Source organism: Botrytis cinerea, chromosome 15 (genome assembly GCF_000143535.2).
Source record: "Botrytis cinerea B05.10 chromosome 15, complete sequence".
Classification (NCBI taxonomy): Eukaryota; Fungi; Ascomycota; class Leotiomycetes; order Helotiales; family Sclerotiniaceae; genus Botrytis; species Botrytis cinerea.
In genome coordinates this window covers 1,288,558-1,310,266 of record NC_037324.1, presented here as the reverse complement: position 1 = coordinate 1,310,266, position 21,709 = coordinate 1,288,558, and the positions used below count along the sequence as shown (strand labels likewise).

The 21,709-nt window shown below is 44.5% G+C and overlaps 4 protein-coding genes across 5 annotated transcripts; all 4 read right to left on the bottom strand.

Annotated features, from left to right (window-relative positions):
- Positions 1 to 1,033: 1,033 nt before the first annotated feature.
- On the bottom strand, positions 1,034 to 3,382 carry BCIN_15g03700 (hypothetical protein). The gene has a single exon (XM_001558302.2). The coding sequence runs from the start codon at positions 3,129 to 3,131 to the stop codon at positions 1,236 to 1,238; it is 1,896 nt and encodes a 631-aa protein (XP_001558352.1). The 5' UTR covers positions 3,132 to 3,382; the 3' UTR covers positions 1,034 to 1,235.
- Positions 3,383 to 3,439: 57 nt separating this feature from the next.
- On the bottom strand, positions 3,440 to 7,185 carry Bcctf1a. Of its 2 annotated transcripts, XM_024697569.1 has the most exons (6): positions 6,707 to 7,185; positions 6,626 to 6,650; positions 6,488 to 6,505; positions 6,295 to 6,416; positions 3,877 to 6,243; positions 3,440 to 3,820 (listed from the first exon to the last, which is right to left on the bottom strand). In XM_024697569.1, the coding sequence occupies exons 1-6, from the start codon at positions 6,847 to 6,849 to the stop codon at positions 3,757 to 3,759; spliced, it is 2,739 nt and encodes a 912-aa protein (XP_024553386.1). In that variant the 5' UTR covers positions 6,850 to 7,185; the 3' UTR covers positions 3,440 to 3,756. The 2 variants fall into 2 exon arrangements, with proteins under 2 accessions (XP_024553386.1, XP_024553385.1); XM_024697570.1 differs by having other exon boundaries at positions 3,877 to 6,416.
- A 1,222-nt stretch (positions 7,186 to 8,407) lies between these two features.
- Positions 8,408 to 12,237, bottom strand: Bcmcd4. Its single transcript, XM_001558300.2, has 6 exons — positions 11,818 to 12,237; positions 10,193 to 11,748; positions 9,956 to 10,143; positions 9,762 to 9,903; positions 9,601 to 9,709; positions 8,408 to 9,550 (listed from the first exon to the last, which is right to left on the bottom strand). The coding sequence occupies exons 1-6, from the start codon at positions 11,993 to 11,995 to the stop codon at positions 8,691 to 8,693; spliced, it is 3,033 nt and encodes a 1,010-aa protein (XP_001558350.2). The 5' UTR covers positions 11,996 to 12,237; the 3' UTR covers positions 8,408 to 8,690.
- A 210-nt stretch (positions 12,238 to 12,447) lies between these two features.
- Bcbst1 lies at positions 12,448 to 17,386 on the bottom strand. The gene is made up of 2 exons (XM_001558299.2): positions 16,453 to 17,386; positions 12,448 to 16,402 (listed from the first exon to the last, which is right to left on the bottom strand). The coding sequence occupies exons 1-2, from the start codon at positions 17,083 to 17,085 to the stop codon at positions 13,541 to 13,543; spliced, it is 3,495 nt and encodes a 1,164-aa protein (XP_001558349.1). The 5' UTR covers positions 17,086 to 17,386; the 3' UTR covers positions 12,448 to 13,540.
- Between the last annotated feature and the right edge of the window lie 4,323 nt (positions 17,387 to 21,709).

Here is a 21,709-nt window from a genome sequence, read left to right as displayed (position 1 = left end):
ACTCTTCCCCACAATGGCTATTGCAACCGTAAACGACAACACGAAAGAAAACATCAGTTTAGAACTGAAATCAAATCTCGAGGCCAAATTTTGGCACTCATTTCAACTCGGTGAAGAAATCTGGGTCTATCAATTCTGATACGTCGTGCATACCCATCAGTCTCGCACGAGCAAGGCAAGGCAAGGCAATGCAGAGCAAAACCAAATAAATTCCCTTGCGATGATGTTAAAGTCACACGTAGATATGATGCATTTAACTCTTAACCCCCTCCTCTTCCCCTCCCTTTTCTCATAGTTTAACAAAGAGTAACTGAATCGAACGAATGCCTTCCGCATTTCTCTCGCAATAAAAGTTCCCCACCCCACCCCATACTGTAACATAAAAATCCACTCCCGACCATCTACTATATCCTACACCCTACATATTGCGTATCCCATAAACCACCTCCTTAGACTCCATCCATCCATCCATCCAACAATACCATTTCAAGATCCCACAATCTCCCCCCTCCCATTTTTACCCCGTCCACTGCTCCCACCCCCAACTCCCCAAATCAAGTCAAGAAGAAGAAGAAGAAGAAGAAGAAGAAGAAGAAGAAGAAGAAGAAGAAGAAGAAGAAGAAGAAAGGCACAAGAAGAAACACATACCCAATACCTCGCACCACCGACTTTCCCTCAGACTACCATCCCACTCATCAACCTCTTTTATACTTTTATGAGATAGAATACAAAAGATCATACACACTCTCTCTACCCACTACTCGCCACCCACAGCCCAATCAGCAATCAAACTCCAACATCAACAATTAATATTTACTACAAGCCAGGCCAAGCCATATCCTCAAACGAAAACAACCCAATCTACACTCTCCCACCCTTTCCCTCCAAAATCCCTCCTCCCTCATCCCCAATATTCTTCAGAGAAAGCAGGCTTCTGCCAAGACCTCACATCATCTCATTCTATTCAGCATCCAATATTCCCATTCCGCAATACACAAGAAAAGAAGAGAAAAGAAAAGGAAGAAAGTCAAGATTCAAAAGTTTCAAAAGTCTCAAAATTTACCATGTACCATTTGCCATTCAACTAAAAAAACGAAAAACGCCTTCCCCAATGCGCCCTCACTTCTATATAGTGTTAACCATGCAATTCCACTTCGAAAATACGCTACTGACAATGCCTGCCTGCCTGCATGTCCCCAAAACACAACTCGAATCAATATTTCCATGCAACAAATTTAATCTTTCTTCCCCCCCTTAACACCTCTCCCTCGCACTGCACCCTCTAGATCTTCTCTCCCAGAAGTTCCGCTTCTATTTAGTGAACTATTCCTCAATTTACCCGGCGAAAGTCCAAAACCCCTACCGTCATCACTCCCAGTCCCATCTAACAATTCTATAAGGTCACCAGGTCCATCCGTCGACGTACCGCCTCCATTTGGTGTCCCGGGGGTTTTAACAGCCAATCTTCTAACCCAACCTTCAATCGCCGCTGCTGCATTTTCCAGACCAATTCCAGAGCCCCCCAAATTACTAGGCGTAGCCGATCCGCTTGCAGGACTATACGAACCTTCAGCAATACTTGCGAGTTCGTCTCTGAATCCAAAGGGGAGTTCAGATTCAAGAATTGAGGAAGAAGATAAAGAATCGATTGTTATGCCGGGTATATGTTTTCTCGCCCATGTGTTCAAAGGATCCTGTCCAGGTCCAGGAGTCGTGACACCCTTCCCCAACGTCCCTACGCCGCCAGGTCCCCGAAGCCACCCTAGTCGGTCCGCGGCTTCACTTGCACTTTCTCGGCGGGACCGATTAGCCGATCCAATCGGAGGAAAATAGCTTCCACCGGTAGATTGAGAAGGTCGAGGTCCTAAATTACTCGTTCGTCGAGAAGTTGTGCTTGCAGGGCTACTAACTTGTTCGCCTGAAGACCCGCGCGGAAGATCAAAAGAACCACGAGGGGTAGATGTGATAGAATTTGTAGCCTGACTCTTTCTTCGCCGTGGGGGAAAATACCCAAGGGTTCTCCTAGGCATGCGTGCAATTTCGACTGGTTTAGAATTTGGAGATGAATCAAGTAGAACCCATCGTACATGTTCCCATGGATTTTCTTCCGGTCGCTCTGTCGGTGTCTCTGATCTGGGCGGCCATACTTCCGGGGCATCCTCTAAACTCGGCGTTGGAGCAAGTAAATCAATACCTTGGCTCAGATCCTGAGATGGATCGCAAGGGCGTCCTTTGATTGCACAAGCATCTACTGGCAGTACAACCACTTGTCGAGTTTGTATAGAGTCGTTTGGCCAAAATCTATTGGCTTTTCGGAATACCATAGGTTGACAATTGTATCGTAGTATAACCCCCGCAAGTGTATCCTCTTTTTGCACATGGTGTATGTAGACCAGCGCATCACCCTCGTCATCTTGTGTTCTAGTTGTAGCCTCATCCATAGACGTTCTCCTTTTATAGTTCCCGTTTGTATCAATTGCACCATTTAGATCCGTGTGATTTTCGAGAAGTCTCATCATTTTTTGTGTCCTCAAAGCTGCATCTCTTTCCGATTGACTCCCCGAGCCAATAACAGCTTCATTCCTCTTCTTTTGTTCTGCGGGTCCCCATGCACCATGAGGTAGTTCAAAGAGCTTCTTCACGGAACTATCTTTCCTCCTAGCTTTGGGTCTATCCAAGCTGACGGTTTTCCTGGCACCACCTTCACCCTCATCTGTTACTAAATCCCCCAAGTCCCCTAGCACCGAACTCGCAAGTCCTTGTAATGTACTCCAAGAATTCGACCACCCACTACCCCATGCTCCAGCATTCCCTGGTCCAATTTTCTGGCTTTCTCTCCCCACCGCAGACGTTCCTAAAGCACTCTCGGCAGATTGAGCGCGGTTATCGCCTTCCCTCCTCGAAGGATGTCTTGAAGGGATAGGGCTTACTCCCCTGGCACTTCCACCAGGACTGCTTCTCCTACTGCTTGTCGTGCTCACCAATTCTTGCTCTGTACTAATTAATCTTCTATTTCTCGGTCGTATCGTAGAGGAGGTTGCTGCACTGGAATCGCTGAATCGTGTTTCATTGTCACTGTATAATCGCGATTGCTTCGAGGTTATCGCGGCTGTTCGTGACGATTGTGACATGGTTGTTTCGCGGGCCGTCCGCACTGGACACTTGCGTTCATGAGAGCATTCGTTGGTTTTGATTGAATATGTTTGCGATCATTTGATCACTCGATTGCTAGGCCTCGAATTGTAGTGAAAATTACTCGTGTCAGTTATGAAGTATACTTGGCTTCCTTGGGGATATTAGTCGCGGGGAACGGACGTTCCAGATTATACTACTAAGTTTGGGCTACCGTGTTCGTCATCCGTAGTAGCATTTATAGTGTATCATGTATCGGTATCGGCACGCAGCGAGTGCACGTGGGGAATCTGCATTTAATATACAATACCCACCCACAAAGAGTTTCCCGAGATTAGGTGGTAATTTGTTATAATTTGATTATTTGCCAGGAATGTCTGATTCTGTCTGATACAAGTATCAAAATAATGTACTTCCAAGACATTTACTTTGATAGGTTTCATTCACTGCCCATTACGTAGATTCCAAAAGGCTTATAATACAGTGGCATGAGCACCTACACGCTCACGACTATTTTTAAAGTACTCGAGGGAATAGCTCGTCAAGAACTGCGTCAAGCAAGTCTTGCTCCCAAGTAGCAACCGGCCGGGTTCCTTTTTCCTTTTCCAGATCTCCCAAGGAGAATCAAGCGAGTGGGACATCGCCATTCATACCAGTTAAATCCCCATTGATTCCGAAAAATTGAAACCTACATATCGCTATGTCAGTACGCTAACCGAGACTTGCACGAGTGAGTAGGCTTACCAATCTTCAACATTCAAAGTGGTAGGAACAGCTTGTGCAGAACTATTACTCCAGGTATCGCTGGGACTCTGGCCTTGAGGCTCATGCATTGATTGCTCAAAGCCTTGCTGCCACATACCTTGGCCCATATTATAATTAGCAGGAACGCCAGCTGGAAGCATTCCACCACCTTGAACCGGACTTCCACCCATTCCAGGTTGGCCTCGCTGCATGCGTTGGGGCAATTGATTTGATTGATTTTGATTTGGGATTGGGGGCTGAGGTGCACCTAAATGAGGCATGAGATTTGGGTCAAGGTTGGGATGACTCGGTGGAGAGAATTGAATGTTATTCAAACTAGGACCGCCTTCAGGGAACAATTGATCTGGTTGAAAGTTCTCCCAGAGAGATTGTGATATGTTTGGCGAGTTTCTAGTAACAAGATAAAGATCTGGGGGTGTAGCCGGGACAGAGTATGAGGGATTGAAAGGTGTGGGAGGACGTGTGTGAGGACGAGAATTAGAACCTCCCATAAACGTATCTCGATTCTGACGCTGATTTGGCGATGTTATAGGGGGCGGGGCAGGCATTGATGATGAATTATAACCTTGACTTGGTGTCGGTGGTCTGGACCTCTCATACGATTCTTGTGGCGCCGGTCCACTGCCCACAGCAAAATCCAATGACATGTCGTCATATTTTCTCTTTTGGGACTCATTCTTAGCCTGGTTAAGACCCTCGCTGATGCTTTGCACCATACGTTTATGACGTTTTCCAGCAGCTTTCTGCAGACGTTCCTCGAGAACCTTATTTCCCAAGATGGACTCAAACAATGTGTAAACCATTTTAGCCACAAGCCAAACTCTTGATACATCCTTCAAACCATTCATACAAACTCGCATTCTCTCTTGGGTAGCTGCAACGATGGATGGTACTGAGGATCGCATTTGATAAACATGCATAATCAATGCAGAAAATAAACTATACACGATAAATGCCGGGCAGTATCGCAGCTCATCATGTGCCGATAAGTTCTCGATAATGGAGGTGATCATTCCTGCAGCTTGAAATGCGATGGTTCGAGATGGGTATACGTTTTCCTCATAATTACCTCTCTGTGTAGTAGCGGGTGGCATATGTGCTCTATGTAACAAGCAGAGCGTTGTGTAGTAATTGGAATGTAGTAAGGCTGCCCAAAATTGATGTCGAGGCATTTCCCAATACACCTCCTTCGGACAGTGAGACAGCCAATCTGCCAATGCCATATCACTGTGGGTGAGGTCGATCGCATTTTGCCGTCGAGCCTTTGAAGCTACGCTATATTGCTGTGAGAGAACCAATCCCATAATTTCGCAAAGCTTAACATATTGAAGGAAAAATTGGACATGCACAGGATCTTGGATGAATTCGGCGGGATGATCGGTCTCATCTTCAACGAAATCATCTTCACTAACCATCTCAACATCGGAGTCATCGGTATTTATATGCACAGGGCGACCCAGAGCAACGGCAACCGATCGGTCACGGGTAAAGAGCGTCCACCAGATTCGCTTCCAAAGTCTCTTGTCGGCTTTGCTGAGCGCAGAACCTTCAACACTCCTATGCATACCTGAACCTTGTGCTACAATTGTCGCAACCCTGCTCCAATAAAATACGTTCTTCGTTACATCTTCTGGTCCCTCCCAGTACCATCCCATCAAAACTAAAGCTTGTACAATTGTAACTCTATCATCTTCATAGTTTGCGTCGTAAAGTGCTTTCGCACGCTTGTAAAATGTCAAGGCAGCGGGAGTCGTCGATCCATTAGCATCCATTAATTGGGGATTTGTGCAGACCCTGGATCCAGCCAGGAGGATAGCCTGCAGTAGTAAAAGCGAAGGAGGGTTCTTCGCATCGTGATATTGCCTCATAAATCTGTTCCGATTGATTACAGGCACGATTGGGGCAACCCATTTGAAATATGCATCCACCAGCTCATCACAAAGAGACCTAGGAGGGAGTAAAAATGCTCCCCGTTGATGTAAGATATCGATTTCCACGTTATCCAACTCTGTCAACCTTGCCCTAGATCCTCTGATATTCTCTGGCAAAGGATAATGCACAACATCCGCGTTGCCATGTCGGTCGTGTACGAGTAGGGTCAAATTCGACGATTCCCCCAGATATGCTACTCTTCCTGCCTCCTTTATAGGCGCTCTGGTGAATTTAGGCTTCATAAATTGAGCGTAGGTAGTTTCGTCACTATCCCGCTGACGAGCCTGAGCTTCCGTGAGAGAAGTTGTAGGAGTGCCATCTTGAGTGTTATAGCCGATCGAGGTCCTGGTGGTTTGGGTACTTGGGGAATCAATGTTCTGAGGTGATCGTTCGTCAATCGTTTCTCCTCGGTCGCTACCCTCGTCAGCTGCAAGCCCTACAGAGGCCCGAGGTAATTTATTATACCTATCAGAATCTTTGTTTTTACTATTTGTCTTCTTGCGTTTCGGCGTTGGGATCTTGCATTCTATGGAGAAGGCAACGCAGTTTGTGCAAGGCACCCCTAGACTCGCAGCATCACATCGTACCTATCGACCCATTAATATATACTCGAAGCTGCACGAACATGCGACGGCGCAATAATGGTGCGTAACATTACCTTTCGAGCATGGCATGTCTGCGGATTGTTGTTAGCAAATGTTTGTCAATGTTCAATCGGTTCCTCCACAATCACAATCTGGTCCTCGGACCGAGGCATCGAAATGGCTGGATAAGAAATGGAACGATATTTACATACTTGGCAAGCTCGTGAAGCTCGTTGTCTTCATCCGCAAACTGTCAGCGCATTCGTTGTATCGGAGAATACATCCCATCATACCTTCTAAATGAAGCATGTCCCGGAAGCTGCGAGCTAGGTGCAGCATTTGAACCAGCAGGAGCTTGACTGCTCATTTGAGGCGCCGGAGCAGAATATTGGCTGGAGGAACCTGCACCCTCTGCAGACATTTCGTTTGAGGCCATAGCAGCCGGTATTTTCTACTGCTCCTTGATCATGCGAAAGAATAATTGGATGTTAATTTCCCTAACGGTATTGTCGTTGGACTGATGCGGATGACTGGGGGGAAGGATGCGTGTAGTGTCGGGGGAAAGTTGGATGTTTGTGAAATTGAATTGAATTGAATTGAGTTGAGTTGAGTTGAGTTGAGTTGAGTTGAATTGAGTTGAATTGAATTGGATTGAACTGATAAATCTGGGCTTCTCGGTACGGGGGCTATTTTTACGCTTTTTTCGGGACTTGAGCAGAGAGAGGATCAAGAGAGGGCCAAGAGAGGGTCGAGAGAGGGTCGAGAGAGGGTCGAGTGAGGGTGCACTGGTGGCACTGCAAAGCGTAAAACTGCCTACAAGAAGAAGGTCATGGATGGTCATGTGGGGTTGAGTTGCCCAGTGGAATCGACTTTAAGGTACGAACGGTGATCTGCGAGAGCAAAAGGTATGGATGGATCTATGCTAAGGGCAGTTGTCCTGTCCGTTTTCCGTCTTCCGTTTGCGCTGCGAAATCCCTTCGATGGTATTCGTGCCATGGGATTGGACGTGCCAACAATGAATTCTTAAATCAATATCAATTAGATGCAATTCTTTCTCGTGCGGTCTTTGGTCTTTGTTGACATCAGCACGATATAGTGTTCTGATATATCATTATCGATTGTCAGATCTTACATTGCACATGGCACATGGCAGACATACAAAGTACCTACATTCAAAGCATAACCAGCCACCACCACACGCTCTCTCCTCAAGGCTGGTTGGATCCAACACTGGTAGTCTGATACTGATTGGCCGATCAACAAGCTTCCTCCGACGACAGTGTGAAAAAAAGAAAACACGCGACACTTCCCTTGCTCCACTCATTCTACGCACATCATCATTGATAGTTGATAGGAGATAGCAAATAGAGTGGAAACGCTCGACCTCAAAGCCCTATGGAATATTCGATACATGATGATGACATGGTGAATTACTTACTACGACTATTAGCCGCGGAACGATGTCTCCCCATTCTCGTCTAGAAACTTTATTATATCAACCACAACTACTTATTTTAAATAGGTAGCAATTTCCATTGGCAATCTTTTTCCTTCTATCTTTTTCCTTCTATGAATTACTAGGTGCTACTCTATACTATTCTATACTCAGTATCAATCTGTATCATAATGCGATACTTTATGCAATTCAATTCCCACAAACCCCACAAATCATTGCCCTTCCAACTAATTATTCTCGCCTCCCCTATTCAACTAGTGTAGTCACATCTCCTCATACTTCATACTTCCCGCTTCACACTCCGTACTTCACACTCCACACGCCATACTCCCCACACCATCCAGCCCACCACGGACTAAACCCCAAACCCGCCCGATACATCCATCACCTACCTACCCCTAGCTACCCACTACTAGCCACCCACCTAGCATTCACGAATACTTCCCGGAACACATTCTTCGACCATCCCCTCGACCCGTCCACTCACCCCATCACCCCGCAATTCTGCATGTGGCATATGCACCCCAGATAGTACCCGTGCTCTTGTTCAAACTTAGTATTCACCAATACAATACAATATGTGTAGGGTTGAGCTTATTAGTCTCCGGTGAATGCCAGGATGACCAGCTAGAGAAGAGCCTCGGTACTTCCGCGAGTAACTTCATGTGATATTGGGTGTTTATTCACCGTTCTTCATCCGCGTCACTTTCATCTATATGCCCTCATGATTCTCATCCAAATACATCATCATGATTCTCTTATAATCATTACAATATATATATGCATGCATTTCCCGTCTTCATCCATATCTTTGTCCGCTTTCATGTACTTTTGTCTTTCCCATTTCCTTTCCCATTCCCATTCACGCCAGTCTTACTCGTCCCATTTTGATTCCCCTCCTTCTCTCCTTCCACACCCCTAACCATTCCACCAAGCTCCCGCTCCTTCTCAATCTGACCAGAATGATCCTCCACCTCCACTCCTGCGATAAAAAGCTCACTAACCCCCTCCAGACTCGCCACGAAAAGACAAAGCAAGCTTGCAATGATAAAATGACTAATCGTCGAGCCAATCTCTAACCACGACCCTTCATCCTTGACTACCCAGAAGAAATGCAAGGTCAAGAAGTCGCTAATAGCAATTACCACCATAAACAACGCTGAGGGCGCGACGCCTAATCTCTTGTTCAGGATACCCAAGTTCGCAGAGATTAACGCAAATGGAATCATAAGCTTCACAATCAACAAAGCTCCTTGGGAGAAAGGATCAAAGACTGGAATTAGACGATTCACACTTTCCAGACTGAAAGATGAGACAGATGCCATATTTCCTGTGCTGAAAAATGCCGACTGTAAAAGTATGAAGAAAAATAGAGATATCCGTGCGTCGGTCAATGTGAGAGAGCGGAATGGAGAAGAGGATAATGAAGCAGGGACTTCTGGAACTGGGGTACCATTTGCTTTGACTTTGATTGTTTTGCTTGAAGTGTATTTGTGGATGCCGTGTTCCAATAGAACCCAGGTGATGAGAGTGGCCGAAAATGCCAAGTAAAACAATCCTTCGTAAGAGATGGTAAGAATTACAAAGAGTGGTGCAAATGTGAGGAATACAATCATCAATCGGTGTAGATAATGGTTGTTGGACTGTAGACGATGCAAAAAGGGCATTATCAGAGACGCCACTTTATTTATGTCAGCTTTCATCATATCATTCAGGTGTTCGTCAACTTACCAATCAAGCACCAACCAACTATTTGATTACCTCGAGGAAGCCCCGTTCTTGCCTGTAAGGACATTGCAGTAGATCTCGTAACAAGCATCGATAGGACAATCAACCCGATCTGTTTGAGATGTCAGAATTTATAATTTTTGTTGGTAGATGGAGTTTCTCACCTGCGCTCCAATAAGTGTGCGGGATAGAAGATTGTCGGCTGGCGCGATGGAATCTCCTGTCATCTTGGATTTTGCGAGTAGCTTCTTTTCAAAAGCAAGATACAATACACCCACAACTACCATCAAAGCGCCACCATACAAGCTATACACAATATTAGCCAGTAACATGATTGCTCTAGAAAGTGATAACCTACATAAGATCTATATCTTCGATTTTCATTGCGGGAAGTAATGTGAAAGTGCTCATTCCCAGACAGGACACAGTCCATGTTAATGCCAATGCTTTGTTTTCTTTTAAGAATCCTAAGCCGTAGAATGCTGGCCAGAAGGTTGCCCCGACGAACAAGGCAGAGAAAATCTCTCTGTGAGTGTAGCCCCATGCCTGCAGATGTTATTGAATGGTCAATTGTAGAATGCATATGTTGACTTACGAGTGATTCTATGACGCCCAAGAAAATTATAGCTTTGATGAATGTTCCAATATAAGCAAGTGGTGACTTGACATGACCAAATAGTGCTTTTCCACCCTCAGAAAGAGCATTTCGGCGGGCATACACTTCTTCCCAGAATGCCACCGGGAAAATAGCATAAGCATAATATGTTGCAGGCGACTCAGAAACAATAAAGGAAGCGAAAAGTGCAACAAGAATTGAAGAGAAGAAAAGACTGCCCGCTAAAGTTCTAGAAGTCTCAGTTTTACCATGAAGAACATGAAGATCAATGACAGTGGTGAGGGCAAATGTGATCCACCCCAAATAACCCATGGTAATGAGGGCTCTCAAAAAGAGCCAATCATATGTTTGAAGATATCGAAGACCAGCTAGACCAAGTCTCACAAGTTCTGCAGTCTCACGAATTGCTTCCTCATGTTGACCTCGATCAATCAAATTTCTGATGTCAGCCAATCGATGCTCGGCTGTATGATTCTCTTCTCCGAGACCCTCAAACGGTCGATATTTCAACTCTGTGGCTTTCTTGTGTTCCTCTTTGATTCGGTACATGTCAAGAATACCTCTAGCATTAGCTAGGAAAGCTTCAGATTTCTCGGGAATACCCGCTGCTATATACGATAGGGGTAATTCTCCAACAGAATTCACTGGGAAGTTAACACCAGCCAAATATGCCATGAGAGCTGCAACATCTGCTTGTGAAACATCATGCCGATGAATGTGGTCCATACCCCAATCTGAGGATAGCTCGTCATGCCCTGGTGCGATTCCATGGGCTTGCACAATAGGCTTCGCGACTCCAGATCCCCATGCAATCAGGGGAGTGCGTGTGTTGTCTGGGTGCCCGTCACCATGACTTCCATAATCACTCATTCCATGATCGGCCGTAAAGACAAATGCGGTCTTATCATCTCTATAGAAATCTTCAATAACCTTTGTTACTTCCTTGATGCCTTCATCCACAACTTTGATGTTATATAGATATTCTTTCGAGTATGGGCGGAAACCATGGCCTGTAGTATCCAAGCCAAGGAGATGCAGAAAGAACACATTTTTGTCTTTTCTTAATGCGGCATTTAAAGTAGCATTCGTAGCAGCTTCTGCAAAAAGAGCCTTGACTCTATCGAATACCCAGATATCCAAGTGTATAGCTGCTTTTGAAAAGTCCTCCTCCTCAGCAGAATATGTATATGCATCGACACGACCTGGCACAGCGCCCAATTGAAACATTGGCAGGATATCTGGACTTCCCCATGACCAAGTATGTCTACTTCTATTGAAAACGCTGTCGAAGTTCACCGGGTTAAGTTTCCATCCAGTAGCAACTGCCGATACATCTTCGTACATGCCCGCAATGAGCGCAACATGTCCTGGGCGGGATTCCGTAGGAACTCGAGTATGAGAGACACCAAAGGTACCGTGTCCAAGAACCCGCGAGCGAAGGAATGGCGCAAGAGGCCGCGGAACAAGATCTTCTTCTAATTTTGGGTATGGTTCTGGAAATGATTGGAAAGCTTTATCTGCTCGTAGGCCATCACCTGCAGATTGAAATTATCAGTCAATTGCATCCATAAACCATTACCAAAGAAGAAAACAGAATAACATACCTACGAAAAGCACCAAACGCTTTGCGGGAGCTTCCACTCCGTCTGGCCTCTCTACCCCGAATTCGCGCATCCCAGATACGATGGGACTCACAAAATAGATGTCAAAGATTGAATAAATATACACCAGATGGAAAGCCATCGCAATGGCCAAAAAGCCAAAACGATTAACTCTCGCCATATTGCTGATATGTTCGTCTGGCCTGTAAATAAATGGTACTATACGCGTTCGCGTTCAATCGAACAAACGGCTCCGACTTTATAAGGAACAGATTGTCAAAACACCTTGAGGGATTTAAGCCAAAACCATCTGCAGAAAAATAAAGGAATGACCCGCCCTCAAAATGGACGAAAGATGTGTACTGTGAAATAAAAATTGGTTGAGAACCGCTTCCCCTTAAAAATTGTCAATGGAAAGATTTCAGGGACTTTACGATTGCTCAATAAAATTATCCGATAGGACACGACATCATCGATAACTAATGAGGGACGTTCGAGACTATCTATTTTTAGGTTTCTTCAACAGTTCAAACGACGTTGCAAATATTCCAATCCAGCTCTCATTTTGACAAAATACTTCATAGAACATACAAAAAGGTGTCAAGTTGCATGAAACGCACTACTTGTGAGCAGTGAGTAGTGGGTAGATATATTCCAAGGTTCACCGGGAGCGAGTTCATTGTTTGTACAATGCTGTCTCTTCGAGGTAATGAATAGCAAGGGGAAAATTAGGAGCACATCGAAAGCGATACACTCACCATACTGAAAGTTCCAGCGTTCAGGCAGTTGTAAAAAGATGCAACCAAGTAAATGCACCCAAGATATGTAAAAAGTTTCCCTTTCGGAGTCTATATTCAATTATTCCCTCCGCACCTCGCACCTGCATTCACACTTTACTCTCATCCTGTCTTCCCCACTTCTCATTCTCGATTCCATTTCCAAACCAAAGGGTATATAAGCAACAGCACAGCACGGTGTCAACGCATCATCCCACCTTCTCGTTTTCACCTCCAAAGCAAAGGCCTGAATAATCTTCGGCATTCCAATCTCCCCTTTGCAACCTCACTTCCATCACCAAATATACATTTCATCCCATTCTCCTCCCCTTCCCCACTCAATATCACACTTCCGACCGTCACTACCCCTCCTCTTACTTCCTAATTCTCTTCTCGCTATCAGAAGAAGATACAATATAAAACATTACAAAGTAGCCAAGTTTTTTATCACTGCCCGGCCACTGCAGTATCGCGCCCCATCCTCCGTCTCGTCCCCCCTTAATATACCTTGTCATCCTACACCTCTCCCCCTTGGATAACATAAACCAGCATATCGCAAAAATGTAGGTATGTACGTGCGTAATTACAGTTTGCAGCCGGAAAAGAACAGAACGCCAACTTCCCTATGTACATCGCTTATGAGTATAGTGATTTGTGAATGAATTTTGTGTATGAACATCATTCGCTATAAACGAAAGAATTGAAGTCTAGAAAGAGTGTGAAATTCGGGAAAACAGACGTGCGATAACGCTCAAAGTTCTATACTTTGTTGGGAACGCCGGAAAGTCTAGTGCGTAAAAGAAACAAAAATAGGTTGATAGGTTGCGGGAGCCCATGATCTCAACCGATTATAAAAGTAATAGGAGTCTGATAAAAGTGATGGGCGTTGAATCGTGAATCGTTGAATATAATGGCGCTGTAGATAATCTCGTGAAAAACGGTACTGTCGTTCAAGGTGTTTTACCTCGCTTGCGAGTATTCTCATTGCTTTCGGGATCGAACATGGTCGTTACACCCGCAAGTGTCCAATTTGAGGTTGAAGAATGAATAGCGACGAGCCATGCAGCTACCAAGTTGACTAGATAATGAAGCATGTAGGCATAAGTCACTCCATATACTGCAGCATATATCGCGATGCCGAAAAGCAGAATGCTGGTAACGTGGCGGACGCGCGATGTAACACGAGGGACCATCTTTCCACTCGTTAATGTTTCCACCAAAAGAATGAAGGGCATGATAGAGAGGACATTGTGGTGAGAAGAGAAGGGTGTCAACCAATGCACAGCCAAATTATGAATCCATACAACGAGTATTGGGAGATTAATTGGTAAGATCCACAGCATAAGGACAAGTATCGAGTGAACGTAATTGTAGAAGTTGTAATTCGTGTTAGAACGTGCTTCTCGGGCAAATCGTAGGGCCCTTGTACAAGTGGCTATCTGTACCAGGCATGCCACCAGATATGCGAACTGGTATGGAATGACTGTAGACACCAAGAACAACAATACGCCTGTTGTAAATACTCGTCGGCGGGGAGAAGATGGTGCGAATGCTGGAGATGATGCCCTTTTTCTATCTTCGTTTCGCAACCACGCCGGCTTAACACTCATCCAGCCATAGAGTACGCTCAAAATGTGAGTAATGGCTAATGTGGCATAATTGATCATTACGCATACACCAATACAGACCAGTCCAATTAGAGGAACCATGAACCAGAAGAAAGGATCCTGCGAGCCCACAAGTAAATCGTTTTTAGTATAATCAATGACAGTTTCCGATGCATTTCTTCCCCATCCTAAAAACCCCGTGGGGGCCCCTTGAGGTGCTGCCGTACTTGCTTGGGAGAATGAAACTGATAGGCATGTAAGAGCTAACAACACTAAAGGTAAAGACTGTCGTAAACACAAGTCCAGACTTTCGCCGAAAGAAATGAAAATTCCTGTCTGATCATACATTCGAAATTGCTTTCTCAACACGAGGGCAACGACCAGTAAGGGGAATGCAGCAAAAACTGTTCGATAGCGCATGTACAGCTTCCCTAAACTGCCTGGAATATCAACACTCAGAGAGATCTTAATGCTCGAGTTGCACGTCGGATCAGTCCAGAACTGAAGACTCAACCCATCTTGAACGGCTTTGTATTTAAGTGCGGGTGGCATAAATGGAGAAACTCCATGGAGATTGATGGTTGCTTGCTTCACATTCACAAAATATTTGGATTCGTAAGGCTCCGAAATATATTGACGTAAAAGTGGGGTGAAAAGTTCCGATTCCTCCCCGCATACCTGATTGCCCATTTCCAAGTTATAGGCTAATAGACTGGAGTGTACGGCGGGTATTTTTACCTCCGCGACCATTGGTCTGTTTGGTGGGAGCCTCATTTTCATGCCGAAAGCCAGGAGGCGTCGAAGACTCAAAGATCTGATCCGATGTGACTGAACATTATCACTAAACTCGGCAATCACCCATCCAGAAGTTGACTCAACTGCTTTATCAACAATAGCAACAAATTGATGGTCAATAATATCCTCCAAATCGTATTGCAAATAAGAAAATGGTTTTATTTCTTCCTCTTCGTCCAGATAGAAAGGCTTCTTTGATGTTCTGGTGGATGCTGGTAGAAGAATAACGTCACTTGCAGCATTTTTACAAGCTAATCTCGTAGATCCAGAGCTATCCCCAGACAGATCCATATTCATTGAAAATAGTGTCGCTGATTGGCCTGGATGCAGGGGGAAAACACTGCAGAAAAGAACCTCCAACTTTCCATTGTCCCCAGGTTTATCGAGCTTCTGGTCGGTGAGAAGTGTGAATCGCTTTCCACCTGGTGTCCCCTGGGGAGGAATCGGGAGCAAATGTGCTTTTGGTTTTCTCGACTCCCCAAACTTTCGTAAAGTTAATCTTTCCCCTTGAGGGATTATTGCGTGCGAATCGTCTTCCAAAGTAAGCAAAGTCGTGGGTTCCTTGTGGGAAAGAGTCTTTTCTGAGAGGCTTTCCATTCCTGTCAAGTACCATTTCTTGAAGATTCTCATTCTATCTGCTCGAGGTTTCGTTTGTGCGGGCCGATTTACATCAACAACTTCGTATAAAGATCTGACGACAACTTTTCTAAACTGATCGCACCATAGAATAGCTTGATGATCCATACCGGTCCATACGTTTGGCACAGACGAAGTGAAAACAGTAAATCCATGTGTATCTGGCACCAGAGATTCCAGACTGGCATAATCCGACGGAACCACAGTATCGAGTCCACCTCCAGCTATAGATAACAAAGTGACATGCCATAGAGGATTGTTGTTTGCCCATTTCTGCGAGTAGGCTTGACGCCAGTAGTCGTTGATCTGCTTGTAAGTTTTGACAATCTCCGCATCAAAGGAAACAGGCGGCCGGGCGTGTGGAGCTGACATTGTAATAATCGTGTTAATCGAATTTGACTGGTAGTTCGGCATAATTAACATTGTACGAGCTACAATCCCACCCATCGAGTGCCCTAATATGATAACGGAAGTTGGATCTGGAAGCTCTGGGTCTCGTTGCGATCTTCGAGGATCGTGATACAAAGATAATATATACGCAATCGCTTCATTCAAATATTCTGCCTGGTCCAACATTGTCTGCCCATGGAAGGCTGTTATATCCTCGTTGAAATCGACAGTAAAAAAGTCCAGGTTTCGTGCTCCGGCGTTGATTGCTGCAGAATCGTGCTGTAAAACATCGTGGAAATATGTTGCTGCCTCTGCCGCAATTGGTCGAACTTGCTTATAACTTCCAGCATTTCCAGGTATGAACAAAACAGGAACACCTCTAACCTAGACAGATTTCGTAAGTTTAGCACTCTAGTTTTCACGCAATCCCATACCTTGGTATCCTCATCCACCATTCCTTCTCTGTATAGATAAACCGAATATTTGCTTGCGAAACGGGTATGCTCGGTATCGAAATCCGATAACTTCGCAAAAGAAGGCCTCATATATGACATTCGACATCCTTTGGTATCCAACTGCCGCGTAGTAAATGAATGTATAATAGACGCCAAAGTAAGTAAGGCTATGACTGTTGTAGCGAAGGTCAATGGTGTAAAAGACCAAGGACTTCGTAACCTCGACCGTCGTGAAGTCTGTCTCGAGTCGGCCATCTTATCTACCTCAATAGCCCCTTTCGAGGAAACACTAATTACAGCCGTTTCGTTAGGTTGACTCTTATCTATTTGTCCATTGCGCGATTCGGTTGGTTTCCAATTTGTATTGCTGGGGCATCGACTCCTGGCAGCCAAAGGTCTTTTGTCGCAACTTTTCCGACGATCTAATTCGGATTGAGTATGTTGAGGAGTGGTTTGTCGTGAAGTTGATTGGAAATTCTGGGAATCCCTATTCGATATCGATATTTCGCTTCTAGAGCGACCTGTGAACCCCGGTCCTTCAATTGTGTCCGCATTCGCTGTTGAATCGTCGCCTTCTTCCTCTGCGGCCGACCCAGATGATCTCCTCAGCATCTAAGCAGACTTGCGACACGAATCTCCAAATGGTGAATAGGAGACTGGCGTGGGAAATCGCTTTCGGTGGAAATGTTGTGAGGAGATTGTGAAAATAATTGGCGGATAGGCTTGGAGAGGCTGGAGACAAGAGAATTGGCGATTTCTCGAATGACAGAAAACCACAGGCGAAAGAGCTAATGAAGGCCTTGGAGGAACTGACTGATTAGGGATAGGCGGATTGATATGTTTAGATTACCTTGTACAGCAGTATCAGTCTATCAGTCTATCAGATACTCTTCCCATGCACGTATTATCAGCCAGTTATTATAAGTCTGTTCATATTAATAGAGCAAGGCTTGTTATTCCATTTTTTTCTTTAGCTTCTTTTACAACATCCCCATTTCACTTATTTTAACCCTGCGTCCTACCGTAGGGATGAGCTTATGAGTGGATGATTTCTAGGTATACCTTGATGCTCTTCTTTACCGTTTTTTCATTCACGTACCAATGGTAGAAGGGACTCTTGGGCAGCCCGAGAGGAGAAGGACATCGTCGATGGAATTCACTGTCGCGCGAACCTACTATATATAATATGTATATAATAGTGGGCAGAGTGTCTACCAAGGTATCCATCCATCTATCTATCTGCCTGTCTACTAGCTTAAGAATCTAGAATCTTTATAAATATATCTATCTATACATCTTACTTAGCGAGCACCACAACACTCTCGACTTTTGCCACAAATTGAGGGAAGTTGCTGTTTCAATCGTTGCTCATGTCACATTTCATCCAAATATCCAGACACCAGCATGTTCGCTGTCATTGCGAAAAATAGTTATGTTTCAAGCCAAATTGATCGCTCAGAGACCAGGGCAAAAAGACCGGCCGAACGTTTAAACAAACCACTTTTTAGCACATACACAGTAACACAGCAAGTTATCGTGAGGATCTTGTACACCATGATTGGTGAATAGGGGTCGATCTACATTTTGCATTCTTCTTGTCATCGTCGCATGATGATGTTCTAAAGCTTCTTGGCACGTTTAGTTCTTGATTTTACGTTGATATTCTCTTCATAGGACGATCCTAATATTCAATACATTTTTTGTTCCTGACGTTTGGGATTGAGTGAAGGAGACTGTTGTACACTTTGGAAGATACGAGGTAGGGCAATATTCGTACGTCCTATTGCAGCATCGCGACTTGACGATATAAGTTGGACGAACTTTCATTGGCCTGGTGGAGAGGAAAGAAGTAAATAAACATACTGCATGTGGTGGTGGTACATGCACTATCATGCAGTAAGTAGCCTTTTAATCAGTACCTCATACCTCATACCTTGAGCCTTTCCCACCTTGTAGTGCCCGTCTTATTTATGATTTGGCGCTTCAGCGGGAGTAGTCTTTCGTCTAAACCTATGGGCGATGCAAACCGACCTTTTGAAATTCTTGTGCTCCGTACAGTACCAAGTCAATGTCTGTGTCAGCTTGATATCATTTCAAGAAAGTTCCGTCCGTGGATCTCATGAACTTCCTGCTTGGAGCCTTGGATAGAGAAAATGTCAGGGGCTGTGTGCTCTGAATTCCGATCCAACAGTTGGAACTTTGGAGCCATCTGGTATAAATAGACAGATACCTACTATCTACTACCTACTACCTCCTCCGCAGCACCAATCTTTAGCGCTATCATTCCTCGATTCCTCGATTCCTCCATCCCGCAGGAGAATCATCATGGCATGTTAAAACTTTTACGCTTTTACAACCCCTCCACGCAGCTCATCCTGAAGCGCACTTTAAACTACCAGTCTGCTTTGGGATTGCAGCGTCAAGACTCAAATGGAGTTACAAGGGAAACAAATTTTGTACCTAGATACTTAATAGAATATTCAAGTGGCTGGGAAACGACTTTCTCAACCCTAAGAAATCGCGGCAGCATCCATTTTTCTGGGGCTCCATTGAAAATTATCGTTGGCTGGGGATGAAGTTTAATGTCGGATAAGTTTGTGTTGGGGAAGAGGTCGGGCGACGGAGACTGCGGAGGAGAATTGGGTGTCCGTCAATACAAGACGTGGATATAAAATTGCTTCATTTCTGGTTGTAACCCTAAGCTCGTAGACATTTCGATCTTGGCCAATGAAGATCGGGTGAGATGAGTTGAACCATAAAGGAGAGATTTATCATCAAGAAAGCAGACGGGATCTAAAATTCCAGTACTCGAGTAATACACCAGCACACACCACGTTCTCTTCCAAAGCAGCAGCTCTCCAGCCGCTCCACACGAAGTTCAAAATAATCAATTGATATCCACTTTCCTTACAAATATGGAATTAAACCCCTCAGTCCAAATGCCGCCTTTATGCGCACTGTGTAAAAGCATCTTCAAGATTCGTTGCAGCTTTGAACACAATTCAACCTCAACAAAGCGCAACTCGTTTGTCCAGTACTACAACACATCTGAAATAAAATCAAATCTAATTCCGTCCAACCAACAACAAACGATTCACCCGTGAGCGACCCCTCGCGCCTCATGTAGATTCAATCTGTCTCTAACTCTCTGAATATATTGGTTTGCCGTGCTTGCACACCATCCAAGTGCATACGGAGTCTACATATCGTTACTGCACCATTGACATCCCGTTAAACCGAGAAAATGTTCGTTATCTACGTTGCCAAGTAGATAGAGAGCTCGATCGGGGATTGGCTCTGAATATGGCTTGCACGCCTTGGACGAAAACACAAGGCCAAGATATATATATGCGTAGTACGTACGCAAAACCTGCTCTTGCGCCATTGTGAATCTATCGTGCTGCAGCTAGCTTCATAATCATCACATCATATTGCCCATCGCATCATATGGAGAGAGATATCGATAACCTCTACAGCGACGGGGAAATCTCTTCTCAAAATCAAGTGCAAGCGTTGGATGCCAAATTTCTGTTCGTCTACACATTTGGCCATACTGTCACGCTGCATTGCACGAAGTATAATACCCACCTACACATCGAAAAGCACAACATGCAATACTTCCACCATACACTTCCACGATATTCGTATATGCATCAACATGCCAACACGAAAAGATTTGCCTATTACTTTTGACTACCGGTCTGTAAGAGCCGCGCAAGATGCTGTGCGATTTCTATACGGAACAAAGCTTTAACCTTAAATCTTGTGAGCTTGTGGTGTAGGAGACTCGCGTCCTTGCAGTACCCTAAACGTCTTGGCAGTGTTGAGCGTTTGTTCTAGTAAACGAGCAGGCTTGTTAGATATCAAATAGATGATGATGTATGTATGCAACATGTGAAAATTCAAACGTATGACTGGAATTTTGTGTTTCGCTTGAGAAAGTTATTTATAAAGTTCACCGGAAGTAACTTTGGGTTTTTCATATCTGGCAGTCTGTCGGGAGGTGCATTGGTCGTCGTGGTACTTTGCTTATAAGATAGCGTCATGCTAATTCAATGTTCGAGTAAGTTTATACTACGATTTTGAGCACGACTGTATTCCTCGAAGAAGGCTTTGGATCTACTGTTTACAACTCTTTGATATCCCAAAACATGGATGTTTCGACTCGAGTACGAGGTACACGGGTAATTTCAAGATCGTTATTGTGCTTAGAATATGAGTAGTGTCACCACCTCGACGTCATAACATCGACAGAGTATCAAGTATATACCAATCACAACATCGATCTGCGTGTGTTGAAAGGTTCCAGCAATGGAGTTGTGTTCCTCATAATAATTCACATCTTGTAGTTTTCATTAACGTATCCCCCTTCTGCCATTCAAAATAAACTGTAGAAATTTCGATGGTACCCTCAAGCCTTATGCTTCATCGCCTAAATTCCTCCTCTTGAATTCGTAGTAGGATTCCAAAGTCTTCAACACAGGCAGTCGGAGCAGGAGCAGGCGCGTTCAAAGGTCCGAATACACGTGCGTTAAGATAGAAAGGCAGCTTCCAATGATATGCAATAGTTTAAAGAGTTGTCAAAGAATGTAGCCAAACATTTCCCTTTTCGTTTTCCATCCCAAAATCTTGATCTCGCATTGCTCATTTCCATGTCCATCCAGTAAAGCACCTAGGTAGTCAATTTGCACATATGGATCCCATACTGAACATTCTAGTCTCTTGCCTCATCGACCGAATACACACTCTCCTTCAGATGATCTGAGAAACCTGTACTTGAGCGAGACAGATCCTAGACCTAACGATCACACATCCAGATCCCCATTTAATCACACACCTGCCACTCTCTAACCATGTTCTCGTCGAGAAAAAGGCGTCACGGATATGCAATTCTCAGATAGATCCGACGGGAGTGCAATCTCGTCGATATCGCAACTCATCCTAATTATATTTCAATCTGATGGCAAGATATGCATAGCCGAAGATCATGAGATGTAAAAGTCTTGTATCCTAATATTGCATATTATCAAATGCCAAGCTTATGTTATAGTCGGCTATCGTTATTCTCATACTTCACTTTTATTTCTCCCGTATGTTCACTCTCAAAATTCACTTCACAGCCCACAAATTACCAACCACCAATCATTTCTTAACGTTATCCCTTCAGATATTTTTGTTGCACATCTGCTTCAGGGCTTCAAGCTTGTAAAAAGCTACCGATTGCGTCTCTAGGGCC

Excerpts from the sequence above, each read along its gene's own strand:
- BCIN_15g03700 (XM_001558302.2), bottom strand. The coding sequence starts at position 3,131 with ATGTCACAATCGTCACGAACAGCCGCGATAACCTCGAAGCAATCGCGA.
- Bcbst1 (XM_001558299.2), bottom strand. The coding sequence starts at position 17,085 with ATGCTGAGGAGATCATCTGGGTCGGCCGCAGAGGAAGAAGGCGACGAT. Across the intron at positions 16,403-16,452 it reads TGGTGGATGAGGATACCAAG|GTTAGAGGTGTTCCTGTTTT; the intron begins GTATGGGATTGC and ends AAATCTGTCTAG.
- Bcmcd4 (XM_001558300.2), bottom strand. The coding sequence starts at position 11,995 with ATGGCGAGAGTTAATCGTTTTGGCTTTTTGGCCATTGCGATGGCTTTC. Across the intron at positions 9,904-9,955 it reads ATCGAAGATATAGATCTTAT|CTTGTATGGTGGCGCTTTGA; the intron begins GTAGGTTATCAC and ends TATTGTGTATAG. Across the intron at positions 9,551-9,600 it reads AGTTGGTTGGTGCTTGATTG|TGGCGTCTCTGATAATGCCC; the intron begins GTAAGTTGACGA and ends ACATAAATAAAG.
- Bcctf1a (XM_024697570.1), bottom strand. The coding sequence starts at position 6,849 with ATGGCCTCAAACGAAATGTCTGCAGAGGGTGCAGGTTCCTCCAGCCAA. Across the intron at positions 6,651-6,706 it reads GGACATGCTTCATTTAGAAG|ACAACGAGCTTCACGAGCTT; the intron begins GTATGATGGGAT and ends TTGCGGATGAAG. Across the intron at positions 3,821-3,876 it reads ACTTTGAATGTTGAAGATTG|GTTTCAATTTTTCGGAATCA; the intron begins GTAAGCCTACTC and ends AGCGATATGTAG.